Source organism: Oreochromis niloticus, linkage group LG1 (assembly GCF_001858045.2).
Source record: "Oreochromis niloticus isolate F11D_XX linkage group LG1, O_niloticus_UMD_NMBU, whole genome shotgun sequence".
Taxonomy (NCBI): domain Eukaryota; kingdom Metazoa; phylum Chordata; class Actinopteri; order Cichliformes; family Cichlidae; genus Oreochromis; species Oreochromis niloticus.
Genome location: NC_031965.2, coordinates 10,247,437 through 10,264,187, shown reverse-complemented (window position 1 = coordinate 10,264,187; position 16,751 = coordinate 10,247,437). Strand labels below are relative to the sequence as shown.

At 41.8% G+C, this 16,751-nt stretch overlaps 2 protein-coding genes across 4 annotated transcripts; one reads left to right on the top strand and one right to left on the bottom strand.

Moving 5' to 3' along the window:
* Window positions 1-3: 3 nt before the first annotated feature.
* LOC100694964 (potassium voltage-gated channel subfamily A member 4) lies at window positions 4-3,085 on the bottom strand (the record flags this gene model as incomplete). The annotated part of the gene is made up of 2 exons (XM_005455739.4): window positions 1,485-3,085; window positions 4-1,254 (listed from the first exon to the last, which is right to left on the bottom strand). A coding segment is annotated over exon 2 (588 nt), but the record flags the coding sequence as incomplete, so codon positions are not given.
* A 10,282-nt stretch (window positions 3,086-13,367) lies between these two features.
* Window positions 13,368-16,399, top strand: fshb (follicle stimulating hormone beta subunit). Of its 3 annotated transcripts, none has more exons than XM_025911206.1 (3): window positions 13,368-13,795; window positions 14,987-15,158; window positions 16,119-16,399. In XM_025911206.1, the coding sequence occupies exons 2-3, from the start codon at window positions 15,009-15,011 to the stop codon at window positions 16,308-16,310; spliced, it is 342 nt and encodes a 113-aa protein (XP_025766991.1). In that variant the 5' UTR covers window positions 13,368-13,795; window positions 14,987-15,008; the 3' UTR covers window positions 16,311-16,399. The 3 variants fall into 3 exon arrangements, with proteins under 3 accessions (XP_025766991.1, XP_013130155.1, NP_001266672.1); XM_013274701.3 differs by having other exon boundaries at window positions 13,626-13,795; window positions 14,984-15,158; NM_001279743.1 differs by lacking the exon at window positions 13,368-13,795 and having other exon boundaries at window positions 14,981-15,158; window positions 16,119-16,320.
* The last annotated feature ends 352 nt before the right edge of the window (window positions 16,400-16,751 follow it).

Genomic DNA, 16,751 nt, shown 5'->3' with positions numbered 1-16,751 from the left:
CGCCCCCCTCCCCCCCTCCTCCTCTTCCTCGGCTCCTTCGGCCTCTTCCTCCTCTATCATGATGTCCTCCTCGGATCCGAGCAGAGCCAGCTCGGAGTGGCGCAGGTCCCCGCCGAGAGTGCCCCGGTTCCGTCTCCAGCGTCCGACGCCGCGCTGCTTTTTCCGCTCTCGCACAAATCTCTGCTGCTGCTCGGGCTCCTGCTGGTTCTGCTGCGAGGAGGAGGTGGAGGTGGTGGTGGTGGTGGTGGAGGTGAAGGAGGAGGAGGAGGGGCGCGAGGCGGTACCGCCGCTGCTGATGTTGGCGTTCGCGGAGGAGGCGGCGCGAGACTGATGCTGGCGGTTGTTAAGGAGATGAGCGCTCGAGGAGGTGTTGGAGGTGGACCCCCCGACGCCACCGCAGCTACCTCCTCCTCCTCCACCACCTCCCTCCGTGCACGTTCCACCTTCGGCAGCAGCCGCTGCGGCCGCCGCTCTGGTGTGGGCAACCTGGCGCTCCCTCTCGCGCTCCCTCTCCCGCGCGCGAGCCTGGGCATATCCGTAAGGCAGGTGGCTGTTGCACCCACCGTCCGCGCCCACCATGGCAAACTCCATTTTAAGTCAGTGAGCGCTTCGGTCCGCGGACGCTTACAGTAAGCGCTCGCGCGCTGTGATGTGGACGCAGACCAGAGGACAAAAGTTGCAGCTCAGCGCGCGCAGGGAGACAAAATGAGGCATGAAGCCTCTCGACCAATCAGTCGTGAATGCGAGAAAGTCAGAATAGCAAACACACCTCAAACGGGTCCATGCTGAGCGAATCCCATGTATCCTACTTACATGATACTGATTGCCATCTCTTCCAGTTTAGGTACAGCCCCCCCTTCCTCCGGTATTTCATGACATCATTACCATATCCAAAAAAAAGAAGAAGAAGAAAGAAGGAAAAAGATCAGATGTAAAGGCCGGTGGCATAGCCTGTTACGCAGACGCTCGGTCAAACTTGCAGCGCCCCTTATTTGCTCAGCATTGTAAATCACCAAGTCAACAAGCGACACCAAAACAGTCTCTCCTCTGTTTCTCCGGTGCCCATCAGGTGGTTAATTTCTCCGCGAGCCGGGTTTGCGCCCGAATGCGTCTTTTGATCCTCCCTGGTCACTCATGGTTGCCATTTTAGGATGAGTTTAAAAGAGAGAGAGAGAGGGGGAGAGATATCTCCGTTGTTATTTTACACAGCTCCGGTGAATCTGAATGACTTTATTCCTCTGACGCTCTCAGGAGCTGCGAGAACAAGAAGAGAGGAGAAAACAGCAGTTGGTTTAGGCAAATAAAAACAAAACCTTCATATCGATGTGTGTTGTTTTATCGAATACACAATCAAAATACATCATGCTTATTATCATCATCATTATTACTATGGAGTGAACACAAAGGGATATGGAAGACATTTATGGTTACAATACAATTTACGCATTAAAGTATCCTCCCTTTATTCTAACATCCATACTTACATCTGAAAGGGGGCCAAAACGACATCGCCTCAGTCCCCCTCCCCCGCCCCCCCTCTTCACAAACCAATCTGATGGAGGAAGCAGGGGAAGGAGAGGCTAGGTGAGGATGCAGTTGTTCACTCTCGCTCAAATCCCCGTTATGATTTTGGAGGGTAACGCCGCAAAATCCCTCGCTGTATCCACGCAGCGACCATATCCACATCCAGTACACACATCCGTGCTCTGACGCACTCTGGAGAGGACACTTTTTTTGGCTGCGTCTCGACGTCTTGTCTCAATTCAACAGGATCTATCGCCACTTCAGCCTCCGTTTCTGCTGCATCGCTTCTGGTTACGACGAGAGCAATAATGTTACCCCCTCCAGAGGAGAAAAAAAGAATGAGAAGAAGAGGAGGAAGTAGCAGGTGTGCGCGTAGCGAGTTGGCATCAATGACAGCTCCACACGAAGACAAGATACGAGGGTGGGTAAAAGTTTACCTTCGCACGGGCGAGGGGGGATGGCTTCATGGTTTAAGTCTGAGCATCGCACATCTGTCTGTCTGCCGCCGTATCCCTACCTATACTCCTGGATCCCTCCCATTGTGTGTGTCTGTGTGCGTGTGTGTGTCTGTGTGATGATGGAGAGTCTCGGTGAGAAAGTCGCTCGTGTACCGCAGCTCGTGCAGGCGGTGCTCGGTCCTCCCCCAGTGGATGCAGCCGGTCACTGCGCACCGTGCTGCAGTCTTTCACCCGAGCTTCATCTGCCCTTCATGGTCACTGCTGGGTAGCAACCGGTGTGTTTGTGTGTCCCCACCATAAAAAAAGTAATACATTAACCTAACATTTTAACTATTCATTTTGCAGTCACCAACCACTTTCCTACAAATTAATCGGTGTTTTTGTTGTTGTTTATTTTCTCATATTAAATCAGAAAATGCATACATCACTTATTTACATACGTCCATATATTGTAACTAAAAAAAAGTGTGAATTTAAAGCACTGGAAATACTTTTCATACAATTTCACTTCACCTAACAATCGTTTAACATTATTTTTTGTTAATATTATCACAGGAAAAAAGGTTAGCTCATGCAACAACAAAAAATGTTCACAGAGGCCACAAAAACAAATAATTCATGTTCGCTGTGCCCGCCCTCCCTCTGATATTTGATTAGGAGAGCACTCGAAACAGAATGCAAAGTGTTCATTAACCTCCTCTGACCCAGCGATTCATTCTTGTCCTCTGTTGGGGGGACACGAGTCTGAGACCTCCACGAGCACAATTCATGCAATCTATTTGAGTCTTACTCAAATTTACTGTCAAGGAGACATCTCAGGGTTTCAAGTTTCCACATGGGCTTTCTTTTCAAAATGACCATTTCTCATATAATTTTTTACTAAATTTGCAAGAATTTCAAGCAAACTTTTTTCATTTGGTCATTATGGGGTATCATGTGTAGAATTTTGAGGTGAGAAATGAATTGAACCCATTTGGGAATAAGGCTGTAACATGACAAACTGTGGAAAATGCAAAGAACTGTGAATACTGTCCATTACACAGTCAGTGTTCTGTGTAGTGGACAGGAGGACTTACTCATTCCTGTTTTCAACCCATATCCACACTTCAAGGAGCAAAGGAAGGATTGAGGCGGAAAGGACTTTACTCAGAATTGTAGAAGGGGAGTCAGACTTCGTGCTGTCCGGTGATGAGGTGGAGGAGGACCAGACAGAGCAGGAAGGTGAACGCTCAGTGGAGGACATGCCAGCCCTTGGACCCTGAGCAGGGGATAAAGTGAGGGCACCCACCATGCCATTATGATTAAGAAGCAATGTGTAACACATGGCTGTGAAGTTTTTTGGGGGGGTTTGTGACGCACACACACATAAATGTAGAGCACATAATCAGTTAAAATTATGGGTTAGTACAATTTCAGGTTAGGGCTTTGCTGTATTTGGTTAAACCTTCACACACATAGATGGGTTAAACAGGTTATTTACTCTGTTGATTTTTATGTTTAATAACATCCATCCATTGCTTATCCTTTTCAGGGTCGTGGGGGGTGCTGGAGCCTATCCCAGCTGTCATAGGGCGAGAGGCGGGGTACACTGGACTGGTCGCCAGTCTGTCTCAATGCTAACACACAGAGACAGACTGGCAACCTGTCCCACATTCACACCTATGGACAATTTAGATTGACCAATTAACCTATCCCCACTAACTGCATGTCTTTGGTCTGCGGGAAGAAGCCGGGGTACCCGGGGAGAACCCACACAAACACGGGGAGACCATGCAAACTCCGCACAGAAAGACCCCGGCCTGATGGTGGGATTGAACTCAGGACCTTCTTGCTGTGCAGCAACAGTGCGTGTCACCGTGCTGCCCATTATTTAATAACATGTAAGGCTAAAGACCATGAAACCGTACCTCTTCTTTTTTTGTTTGAAACTGATTTTAACATGAAACATGAAAACAGGAGTGCGCACACCCTGGAGGCCCTCTGATTACATCAAACAGTAAATAGGTGTTCATTCATGGCATGATGCCTTCAGGACTCAGATATACTGGGTCCCATTTATAGCCAGTTAAATAAGTCAAGACAGATTCTTTAAGATTAGGCAGTCGTTCAAAGTAAGAAATGATCTTGATGTTTTACTTCCTCCTGAGGCCCAAACAAGAAATTGTTTTGATACTGAGATTTTTAACCACTGTGGTTGAAAGAAACACATTACAACAAATTGTTGTTTTCAAAATAATTTATTTATTAATTTATCATTTGTCGCTTTGATGGACTGCCTACTTTTGATGAATCTGTCTCGACTTATTGAATTCACTATAACTAGGGACCAGTACATTTGCATCCTATGTTATCTGACTCATGCCATCAACATGGATATGCAGAAGAATTTTTTTGATGTTAATGCTCCACCTATCTCCGTGCCGCTTCCTGTCATTTTGAAAAAAATATTCAGTGTGCGGGCAGCACGGTGGTTAGCACTGTTGCCGCACAGCAAGAAGGTCCTGAGTTCAATTCCACCATCAGACCGGGGTCTTTCTGTGTGGAGTTTGCATGTTCTCCCCGTGTTTGCGTGGGTTCTCTCCGGGTACTCCGGCTTCCTCCCACCATCCAAAGACATGCAGCTTGTGGGGATAGGTTAATTGGATAATCCAAATTGCCACTAGGTGTAAATGTGCGAGTGCGAATGGTTGTCTGTCCCTGTGTGTTAGCCCTGCGACAGACTGGCGACCAGTCCAGGGTGTACCCCGCCTCTCGCCCTATGACAGCTGGGATAGGCTCCAGCGCCCCCCGCGACCCTGGAAAGGATAAGCGGAAGCGAATGGATGGATGATATTCAGTGTGCTCTGTTGGCCTCAATCTGCCGAGATTGTGGAAGGCCTGTGTAGATGAGCAGATAATTCACATTTAACTCTAGAGTACTAGATGATCCTTTACTGCAGTTTGTTGTAGGGAAATCAAATCCTGCAACTTAAAAACCATAATGTTTGTCCCTCTTCTACCTCATCTCCTGACAGCACTGAGCATGACTCCCCTTCACCTTCGAACAGATGCATCGGAGAGCAACTTGGGGTCAACTTTTTTCTGGGTCTCAATAAGTTATTTTGTTACTGAGCTTCTAGAGCGCGACATAATCCAACGTTCTTGTCTGCCACAGTTGCAATTAATCCTGGGCAGTATAAAACACTGCAGTCTACAGAAACATCAAGTAAGACATGAATCAAATCTACATGTGCAGCTAAACAAGTGCTAACTTCTAAACTAAAAGGAAGAAAATTTCAAACACGCTCACTCTTAAATTGATTTATAGATCTGGAGTCTTTGAAGTTTAAGCAGAAAACACTTTTTTGTTGCTTTTTCAAAGTTTGTTTACATCAGTAAGGCTTGTCATAAGTGATAAAACAGAGATTTAAAACATGGTCCAAGGGATAAAATTCTTGGCATGTAACTGGGATGTATCTCATTAATCACCAGAGTCTGGTCAATATACAGTCATGAGAAAGCATTCACCGGAGTCTATGCAGTCCAGTGAAAAACTACACACACCCTTAATGCTGCCATAAGAATGAAGATGGTGAATAGTAGCAATATGCTGCTCATCAAATGCACAGGATTAACCAGTCATGAGCAAGTGTGAGTACATCTATACAAACAGCAGAAGTTTTGGCTCTTTGTTGGTCTGAATCATTCAGATTTGTGTATTATTAAATTTTAAAGTTCACAACAGTAGATTTGGCCACCTAGTCAACTCTGAACTCTGTTTGCCAAAGTATTCTAGAGTCTAATGTGAAGGCATCTGACAGCCAAAGCTTGACCAATCTCAGGCCAAAGCAGGACAATGATCCCAATCTCAACAGCAAATCTGCAACAGAAAGACTGAAAAATAAAAACACAAGGTGATGCAATGAGCTGGTCAAAGTCCAGACGCAAACCTGATTGAAACTAGCACATGTTTTTTAAATACTAAAGTGTCAGTGGTGTAAACAGTAACCCTGCCAAGAAAGACAGAAAGACAAAATATTTCAGGGCCTTTCTTGTCTAATTTGTTATATATTCTTTAAAGCGATTGCACAACAATTCATATACTGTGTAATTAGAGGTCATCTTCTCAGCCGAAACTAGCCTGCAGGAGAAAGAATGGAGAGTGCAACACAACAAGCAGGCTAACAAATTACTGTGTTAGGGTATTAATTAGTCAAACAATGCATTGCTATTGACTAGGCGATTAGGAATGCATTACTTTTTTGAGTAATGAGTACTGAAAACCACAGACAAGTGGGTATAATGAATACCACAAGGATTTTTCATTAATGTGGCCACATTAGCTCTTATTTGCATACGGCTGTAAGACTTTGTGAAAATGATGGTACTCCAAGCAAAAGACGACAGATTTGGTGCATGAAACACACAATAGGCGATATGATGATTAGTGTGCTCAAGGATGCAGCTGACCAAAACAAGTAGAGGACAAATGCAGTTCACAAGCATATCATATTCTGTAATTTCATCATTGCTTGGCAATACTTTCAGCTTGTTTGTGCTGTCAGCCTTCTGTTAACGGGTCAAAGGTGTCCATAGCCACGTCTTTTGGGATAACAAGTGCCGTGACTTTAAATACCAGACATCACAGCACCTGGTGAGGTAACTGTTGAGTCAGTGTTATTGATCATTCACCCTATTGCTGCCACAGATTTATGTGGATCATTTTGCACTCAGGTCTTACTCACTGCACCTTTGAAACCTCCCAGGTTTGATTGCACACATAATTAGTTTTTCTGCAGGTACTGCTGCAGGCCTAGTGCTGGGCTACAAAGCAATCAGTAGCTATAGCCCATTGAGTTCAGTCCATTTGATTCAAAGTATACATCTGAAACAAAAGCACTAATTAGGACACGGACAGCCTGTTATTCCAGATACAATATTCCTCTGAGGAATCCTAATAATCCCCTAAGGTATTTCCCAAATCTCTACTTCTAATATTCCTGTTGGGATATTTTTGGTTGCTTGTGCAGTCTCCTTCTTAAACCTATCATACGGCCATTGTGCTACATTTTGATACCAGAGAATATGAAACGAAATGTAAAACCTAATGCGTATGCTTGTGCTTGTGAAGCAATCAGTGCTGCTGACAGTGCAAATCTCACTCACTGCTTCTTTAAAGAGCCTCATCTTCAGTCTTCTCTGTACTTCTCAGATACTTACCTAAGACTTAAGTGGAGGTCTTTTCTAGTCTGTACCACATGTAAGCTCCTTTCCACCCACCGCACACGGAGACATCCCGCTCCCCTCAACCCCTGCTCTTATTCACCGAGTATCCACCTCAGTCAGCACCAGAGGGAGTTGTGAGGTCAGTAATAATAAGAGGTGATAGAGTGGGGATGCAAGGTGCCTTATTAAACACAAGTTTAGTTGCACTTTGAACCAGTGCCAGAGCTCATCAAAAACCCTTCTGCCTCTCACGAAGCATACCCAGTGAAAAACATCCAGCACTCCAAATTCATAAAAAGACGAGTAAAATGTCAAACTCTCTATGCATGAAACACAATCAATATTTGTTTTTTGTTTTTTTTTCAGAGCCATCATGCAGAATTACAACTTTACTTACTTAACTTTAAAATGCAGTCCAGGAAGCATGATAACCTTTACAGCTTGTCAGGATGTAATAAAGCTCAGCGCTGTATCATAGATATCTCTGTATGTTTTTGGACAGTGATGCATATTTTGTAATTTTGCTTCTGTATACCAGCACTGTGCGCTTTAAATCAAATAAACAACATGTGATTCAAGCCCAGATTTTTAGCTTTAATTTAAGAGGTTTAACATACAGTTAGGTCCGTAAATATTTGGACAGACAACCTTTTTTTCTAATTTTGGTTCTTTGGTTTTGGTTCATCAACGCAGTGAATTTTAAATGAAACAGCTCAGATGCAGTTGATGTGCAGACTTTCAGCTTTAATTCAGTGGCTTGAACAAAAACATTGCAGAAAAATGCAGCAATTTTTAAGACAATCCCTTCATGTCAGGGGCTCAAAAGAACTTGGACAAATCAAATAGCTGAAAATAAAATCTTCATTTCTAATAGTTGGTTTGCTGGCAATGACAGCCTGAAGTCTTGAACTCATGGACATCACTAGATGCTGGGTTTCCTCCTTTTTAATGCTCTGCCAGCCCCTTTACTGCAGCGACTTTCAGTTGCTGTTTGTTTGTGGGCCTTTCTGTCCAAAGTTTAGTCTTCAACTAGTCTTCAGCAAGCTCAGTTCCATTAGGATCAGGTGGCTGACTTGGCCATTCAAGAATATTCCACTTTTTTGCTTTAATAAACTCCTGGGTTACTTTGGCTGTATGTTTTGGGTCATTGTCCATCTGTATAATAAAATGCCGCCCACTGCATTTAGCTGGATTTGAGCAGACAGTATGTCTCTGAACACCTCAGAATTCATTCAGCTGCTTCTGTCCTGTGTCACATCATCAATAAACACTAGTGTCCCAGTGCCTCTGGCAGCAATGCATGCCCACACCATCACACTGCCTCCGTCGTGTTTTACAGATGATGCGGCATGTTTTGGATCATGAGCAGTTCCACACCGTCATCATACTTGTTTCTTCTCATCATACTGGTAGAGGATGATCTTGGTTTCATCTGTCCAAAGAAAGTTTTTTCTAGAACTGTGTCGGCTTTTTTAGCATAGTCTAGTCTAGCCTTTCTATTCTTGAGGGTTATGACTGGTCTGCACCTTACAGTGAACCCTCTTTACTTTCATGCAGTCTTCTCTTTATGGTACACTTGGATATTGATACGTCTACCTCCCGGAGAGTGTTGGCTGTTGTGAAGGGGGAAATGACGCTGCGATCATCCACCACTGTCATCTTCTGTGGACATCCAGGTCTTTTAGCGTTGCTGAGTTCACCAGTTCACCTGTAGATTTTTTCACTCCTAATATTGCAGCAATTTCTCTGATGGATTTTTCCAGTTTTTGCAGTTTAAGGATGGCTCCTTTCACCGCATGTTGTCTGTTCACAGCAAGATCTTCCAAATGCAAGCACCACACCTCGAATCAACTCCAGACATTTTATCTGCTTAATTGACAATCTATCTATCTATGTATGTGTTGCACCTCAAAATGTCCAGGAACTCAGTGATCCCCTGGTACGTCTGGGAGGAGATCCCTCCACCATCCAATGTCTCATTAGAGCATCCCCAGCGTTGTTAGATATGCATACAAGCATGTGGGGACCATACAAACTACTGAGCACCATTCTGAGTTGCAGTATTTTGGCAAACTGGACTAACCTGCTGCATCATTTTTAATATTGACTTTGTTGGGTGTCTTTGAATTCAGCCCTCTGTAAGTGGGTGATTGTAATTTCCATCAAATCGTGTGCCATTCGTTTCTTCCTAACACATTACTCAGTCCATCTCAGCAAGGATATCAGCATGATTTTTTCCCCATTTGTATCTGATTTGCTTTCCGAGTGTTCCTTTAATTTTTTGTTGAGCAGTATTTTAGATCTTTAGCTGTTTTTAAGGACAATAAAAGAACACATTTACATTTGCTTAAAATAAGTCAAATAATGAAATGAGACTGCATATTAAAATGTAAAGGAGAAAAGGTAGACAACAGAAGTCAGCAGTCGATACACATAAGCACACCTACCACCTACTTCCACACTCGGCCTGCACGCAGAAATATCCAGCACAGTCACCAAACAGAAGTCTTGTCCTTGGCAGTGCTGTGGAGGCGTTTGTTTGGACCAGGTGGAAGGCGGGAGAGAGCGTGAGTGTGGGGTGATGCAGTGCGTTCAGGGCACTGCTGAGTCTTTTTTTGTTGTTGTTGTTGTTTTTGAGGGGGGTTTGCATGCGACAAAACGAGTTTAAAGAAGTCTTCTTGTGTTTCATGCATTAGCAGATGGAGCAGCAGAGGACAGGGGCGAGGTGTGACTGAGCATGTTTGTGCAGGGTGTTGATGCGGTTATGGCAGTGTTTACGCTGCACTGATAAAAAGAAAAGAGAGAAAGCAATAGGACTCTGTTCCTAAGCTTAAAACCAATGACCCATGACTGAAATCTGTGATGTCAGCAAGATGTATGACTTGGAGCTGTTTTATATGTGGCTTCATCTAGAGCTATGAGCTTTTACACCCAAAGGAGCCCTTTTTATATAGCAGTGCTTCGAGTTATGAAGCAGAATATCATCACGGGCCCGGCAACAGTTCATCATTGCCCAATTGATTCCCAGTGGACCCTGATGTGACAGGGCAGGACTTCTTCTCATGGCTGTTGGAAGGGAAAAAAGGCGTTTTCTCTTGGAAACATCCTGCTAATTTCAGCAATTCTTTGCTGGTGTTTTCTTTCAGCTTGCTGCAGAGCATATGGGCTGATTTTCAGACTGTGATGCAGACATGAATTTCAAAGTCTTACCTTCTCTATCCAGATAGCCAGCATATCGACAGAATGCACGGATGGATGATATAATTTCAGCACCGCAGTTAATTAATCAATTTTCAGAGCAGATGTGCTTTTTTTTAAGAGGAACTACCATCTGTTATACCATTTTTTTTTCTCAGAAAATGACTAATGATCCGTTTTGTTGTAAATATAAGATTAATCAAATCTGCCTAGTGTTCATTCAGGGCAACATGCACAAAAAACATGATTCATTTCTGCCAAAATTTCCTAAAAAGAAGTAGCACCTCAGAGGATGGGGTTGACTCAGTAAAAGTTCTTGCAGCCTTATTAAGCAGGTACGGCACTTTAGCAGGATGCCCGGGAAACCTGATTCCCTAGTGGCTGCAAGGGCAGACGGAGCAGCAGTTGGGTGAACTGTGGTGGCTGCTGCCCAAGTAGTTAAATTCTACTGTCACTGCAGCTTGTCCAGATTGTGGTGCAGTGCTAACTTTTACCGAATGCAGCAGCAGAACATTGAATTTCTCAAAAACTCACAGGAGCAGTCCTGGAATCTGTATGTGCTCTATAAAATCTAAAGCTGTACCCGAGTGCAAAAATACTTATACTTACTCAAAGAGTTCCATCCACTTGTTAGGTGATTACATTACAATACTGCTTCTAAGTCATAGATCCTGCTACTTTTATTAAGGATGTTGTTTTTAAGAACATTTTTTAAATACTTTATTTAATCTAAACAAGCCCCTAAAAACAATCAGTGGTGATAGTCTGCCTCTATGGCCCTTTATTATCAAAATAAAATTTGATAATAAATAAAGTTTTTAAAACCTGACGATGTACCTACAGCCCACAGGCTCACGGTGCCAAATGGCAAATGTTTGAATGCTTCAGAGAAGAGTCACTCTAAGATTTCAATAGGTACATGAGGCTTAGGATCAGGAATCTTTCATAGCGAGTCACCCAAATCACACAGCGGCATGTTAATAACTAACCTTGTGTGAATGTGAATAGATCCTCTCAGATGTTCTATTTCAGTCACATTCCTGTCATAGGATTGCATCTGGCTCTTCCCCTCAGGTAGGCATTAAACGAATGCCCACAAATATCAATGAACTGAAGCAATGCTGTAAAGAAGAGTTGGCCAAAATTCCTTCCTAACAACGTGAAAGACAGATAAAGTCATACAGAAAATGATTACTTAAGATTACTTGAATGTGTGCTGATGTTGTGTACTTACTGTAGGTAGTCCTGTGCAAATATTTTTAACATAAGTGTACAAGTAGTACAGGATAAAACTGCATGTTGCACGCTGCAATGCAATGCAACCTGGACTGGCGAACCACTAAACAGCAGTCAGAATATTCTATTTTAATAAGAAATATATTAAACATGATTTATAATGTACTATATGGAATGCTGTCACGAAATGGTCAACATAAAATTATAAGATTAATTTAAAGTAAGAGCAGTTTCAAGATTTATTAAGCTGAGATTGGCTCCAGTTACCCCTGAAACCTTGAATAGTAGAAGCTTTTAAGAAAATGGATGAGACGACATTATAGAAGAAATATGATGTATTTATGAATCAAAATAATATCTGTAAAGGTTTGCTTTTTTACTTATGTTTATGTGTTTGTGAATGTTGATTCTATGCGTATGTATGAATGGAGGACATCATCAAGAGTAACTAACAATGATGCTACTGTGGATCCTAATAATGTACAAAACAACCAAAAAAATCAAATCTTTTACATTTTAACAAGCATAATGTAACCAAGGACAACACGGGGCACTGAAGATGTACATCTGGATGAAGATGATCAGAGGCGAGGGATGCAAGAGTGTTTCTGTAGCAGTTGCTCACCTATGCCATATGCTAAGCATTCAAATTATCCTTTCATATTAAAACATCTCACATTAACAGTAATTCTAGGCACTGAGCACCACAATATAGTCCTCCTCTATGTTTTTATACAAATCAACGAAACAAATTCATTTGTTTTTAGCAGTTTACTTTAGTATTTATAGCGTTCTTTTTAAGTATCTGCCTTGAGCTAACACATACAGGACACTTACCAACAGCAGTGGCTTTCCCCTGAGATAATACAGCCTTTTTTAATACTCTAATGAGTGTCTGCTGTGAGTCAGAATGCCTGCTACACCAGACAGACAATAAACCTTTTTTTTACCTGTAAGAGAAAAGCTCATTGTGGAAGTGCTGTTTCTTTAATGTGCCTTCTATCACTGAGTCCAAGAGAAAATGAAATTTCACCTCATTGAGATAAAATGATGTGAAGGAACAGGAACAGTCCTAAAGTAGCAATTCATTTAGAGCCAATATTTTTTGCTGATTAGACTTCCTGTATTCACAGACACTGATGTATCGTTGTTCAGATCATGACAAGGAAAATACTTTTTACTTGTATGTTACATATTGGATAATAACTGGCCTGTACACACAGTGCTTAATAAATTTAAGAGACCATCCTCCAGTGTAAAGCGTATGCCACAGCTGCCCTAAGTTAACATTGCTGATAAGTACTGGTTTCTGTAAGTTTCTGTAATGGTTAATCCACCAGTGTGCTCAAGCACTTTATATTTTTAATGCAATTTTTTTTTAATGCAATTTCCAAATTTACTGTTTAATAAAAAAATAAATAAACAACATTATTGTATTTTTGGATTAAGATGTCAAATCAGTTATTTATTTACACTCGTAAACAGAAAATGTAGTTTTCCAGGTTGAATGTAACGCTTGATTAATTCCTGACTCCTCAGAGAAGTCCAGCGTGCCGCCTCAAATTTGGGTATAAAAACATGAATTCGGTTTGTTATTTGCCTCACAAATAACAAATATAATTTAACGTTTTAAACAAGTTTTCGACAGATCTCTAAATTGTTTGTGTTTTCTTGTTTTCATGGCAGGTGGTCTATAAATACAACAATATGTGCCAGCGCTGTTGACACAGTGGAAAAAGAAGAAATGACACAATGGAGTAATGGAGATGGAGCACACAAATTAATTAGTGAATCTCATATCAATGTTTGCCATCTCACTGTGGGGGCAGTTTTATTTTTATAATTCTGGTGTCCATCTGCGCCTTTCACTCACATAACCTAAACAAGATTTCTGAAGATACCGCCCCACTCCTCCTCGTTTGTAGGAGGAAAGGCCTCGAGCCATGGGACGTCCCTGCAGTGTTGAAGGAAAGACACGAGGATTTGCTTGTTAAGTATAAACAGGTAGGAAAAATATCGCCCCGGCCAAGGCTGATAGGATTAAACGGATTTGTGAGCGGTGCTATTTAAGCAATGAAGACAGCTGCAGGTTGAAAGCTGTTACAGGTGTTTAGAGAGCGAACGAAGGGACAGGACTCTCAGCAGAGGTTCAAAGCATCAGCAGAGCTCTACAGGTATGTTTCCTGTTCATGTAGATGACAAGAAAGCTGCTGAACACGTTGTCACAGATCTGCTGTTAAAGACAGAATGAGGTTATAGCATTGTTGTGGGGACGTAGCAGATTGAGTTCTTCCTCTAGAAAGAGTGAGGTTTAACAGAGTCAAGGAGTTTAAATGATATCATTTAAAGGTTTAGTTTGAAGAAATAGAATAGTGTGAATGAAAGGGGTTAATTGGAAGACGTTTATTAAATTATGTGCATCATCCTTTTATCATCTTTGTTAGGCTGTTTAATAATAGAATTCATTTTCTATCTGGCTTTAATAAAAGATATAGGTTGCCATCTTTTCATTGTTTTCATGCTAAACCACAATTTTTTTTGCAGTTATTCATTTGTATCTATAGTAGTTTTAGGTCTAATTTTCCAAGTTTAAAGCACTCATTCAAAGTGGAAATTCATTATTAGCTTTGGAAACTTTGGAAGCTTTTTAAAATATATTTTATATTTCTTTTCCCTTTTTCCACAAACTTTAAATTACATATCAATGTGAGATGTGGAAAAACTCGCTGAACTTGAGCTAATCATGCTTTATCTGTATTTTATTAGATTAAAGGTCATCTGTTTGCAGTCAGGAATGCTCCTCCACAGAAAGACATGCTATGCTATTGTTCTTGAGTAATGTGCTGAGCTTTGGAAATGTAATCTTTTTAATATCATTAAGAATGCATTTTTTAGTCATGTTTTACAATATTTATCATTTTACCTTGAGATGAAGACAGACATTTTAGAGATGGATGTCTTTTAATCTGAAAAGACAGAAGCTATGACTATATTTACATGGCTGGGCGGCTTTAATTTAAGTGAACCACTCTTTTAGGATCTAGTCTACAAGATGAATAAAAATGTGCAGTTAGATAAGATCCAACTCTGAAAAATAAAAAAAATAATCTCTAATATTATTTCCCGCTTTTCATTTCAGAATACATTTTGTTTTACAGCACACTAAATCAGCCACCACTCCTGTAAATGTACACCAGCACATTTGAGTGTATACATTACTCTTCTGTAGAGGAAATAACGCCATTAATCCACATCTCCATAATATAATCATGTATAATGACACAGCCGCGTTTTAATCAACACTAAACTTCTGACATTGTGTCAAAGCGCCTCATTTGATACCCGATCCCCTCTTGTGGCAGCAGCGTGTAGTGCATCCGGCAGAGGATGCAGCTGGTTGTCATGGCAGCAGTGCTGGCGCTGGCGGGGGCGGAGCAAGACTGCAGCTCCGGCTGTCGCCCAAAGAACATCAGCCTCCCTGTGGACACCTGCGGCTTCGTCGACACCACCATTTGTGAAGGACAGTGTTTCCAGAAGGTGAAGAATGACTCGGTCTCCTCTAACTTGTGCTACTTGTGCACTGTTTTTCCCGATGAGACTTGCGCGTTTATTCTGCTTAGACGTGATGTGTTAAGCTGAGCTCAGTGCTCCTGAGAAAATCATTCATTTCGATTTGATTTATATAGCAAATCACCACAGCTGTCACCTAAACGTGTTTTATTGTAAGGTGAAGGCACTACGGAGAAAAGCCCAATCACATGACCTCCCATGAGCAAGCGCTAGGTGACAGTGGGAAGGAAAAACTCCCTTTTAACAATAAGAAACCTCCAGAGCCAAGAACCAGCCTCGCAGTCATCCAGCCTGAGTGGCTTGGGGTGACAATAATAGTTGCAATCTGAAAATTTTATAGTGTTCAGTAAGATTATGTATTGCTATAAGTTTTCTTTAAAGATAAATCACATTTACAACTTTATAGCAGACCTCTTAAACGCTACTGCAGGGGCGCACATTTGATCCTCCCCATGCCTCCCCGGCCCTCCACCTGTTTTCCCTCTCTACATACTACTGCTCCATAGAAACAGAAAAGAAAAAAAATACTATAACGACAGATCATTACATAATACAAGCTTTAAGGTTAAAGCAGACATTCAATGACCATCAAAATTATACAAACTTTGTACAAGTATATAGAAAATGTAAAATTGACCTCTAACATCAAAAGATACCACAAGTAACCTTTTTGAAAGGGCTGCAGTCAGTCAATTAGTTTTTTTATTAAAATGCTTGCAAAGTGAGTAAAGATTACTGCTGATTAAAATCTTGTACTTTTGAGTTTTTAAATGTCTCAACAGCTACATTTTCTCCATAAATAATCTTAAATAGTGCCAGCAAAAGTCAAAAGCTGTCAGATTCATGAAGTTAGAATGAAATCCCTTTAAAGAAATGGAACTGACTGTGTTTATATCCATGTGTCTGATCCCTCTGCTCTGCTGGTAGGATCCCAACTTCATTCATACTGACGACTGGCCCAAACAGAAAACCTGCAACGGAGAGTGGTCCTACGAGGTGAAATACACAGAGCAATGTCCACGGGGTTTCATCTACCCTGTGGCCAGGAAGTGCGAGTGCACTGCATGCAATGCAAACACAGACTGCGGGACCTTGTCTGGATACATACCCAGCTGTTAGTCCTTTTAAAGAACCCCAGTATTCATCCTGTGCTTAACAGTTATCTTCTTTGCACCTCTTCCCTCTGAAATAAACCAGTGATACAAGCCTTTCTGTTTCAATCTGTTTTATTACAATTTTTTATAAATGCAACCCTACTTTATACCTGTAGGTAATTGTGGTCACACCAGAACACAGTCGTGATTAGACCACTTGCATTATTAGTGGCGTGCTTCAGTCTTATAGTGTCATAAGTCACAGTAGAAGAAATTGCGTAGATGCAGCAGACCTGTAGAGTCGGCTAGAAAAGAAACCACCCAACAGTTTCCCTTTTTGTTTTGAGCAGGGTGACTGACCCCTGAAAGTCAATAATCCTGCGAGTCAGGTTTCCCTGCTGAGAACAGGATGTAATCCTGCAAAGAAAACAGAACGCTTCACCTCCTTTTCTGACAGGTGGAAATG

Bases quoted from the DNA above. Each gene is read 5' to 3' on its own strand.
- fshb (XM_025911206.1), top strand. From the start codon at position 15,009: ATGCAGCTGGTTGTCATGGCAGCAGTGCTGGCGCTGGCGGGGGCGGAG. The intron at 15,159-16,118 runs GTGAAGAATGAC...CTCTGCTGGTAG, and splicing joins AAGGACAGTGTTTCCAGAAG to GATCCCAACTTCATTCATAC.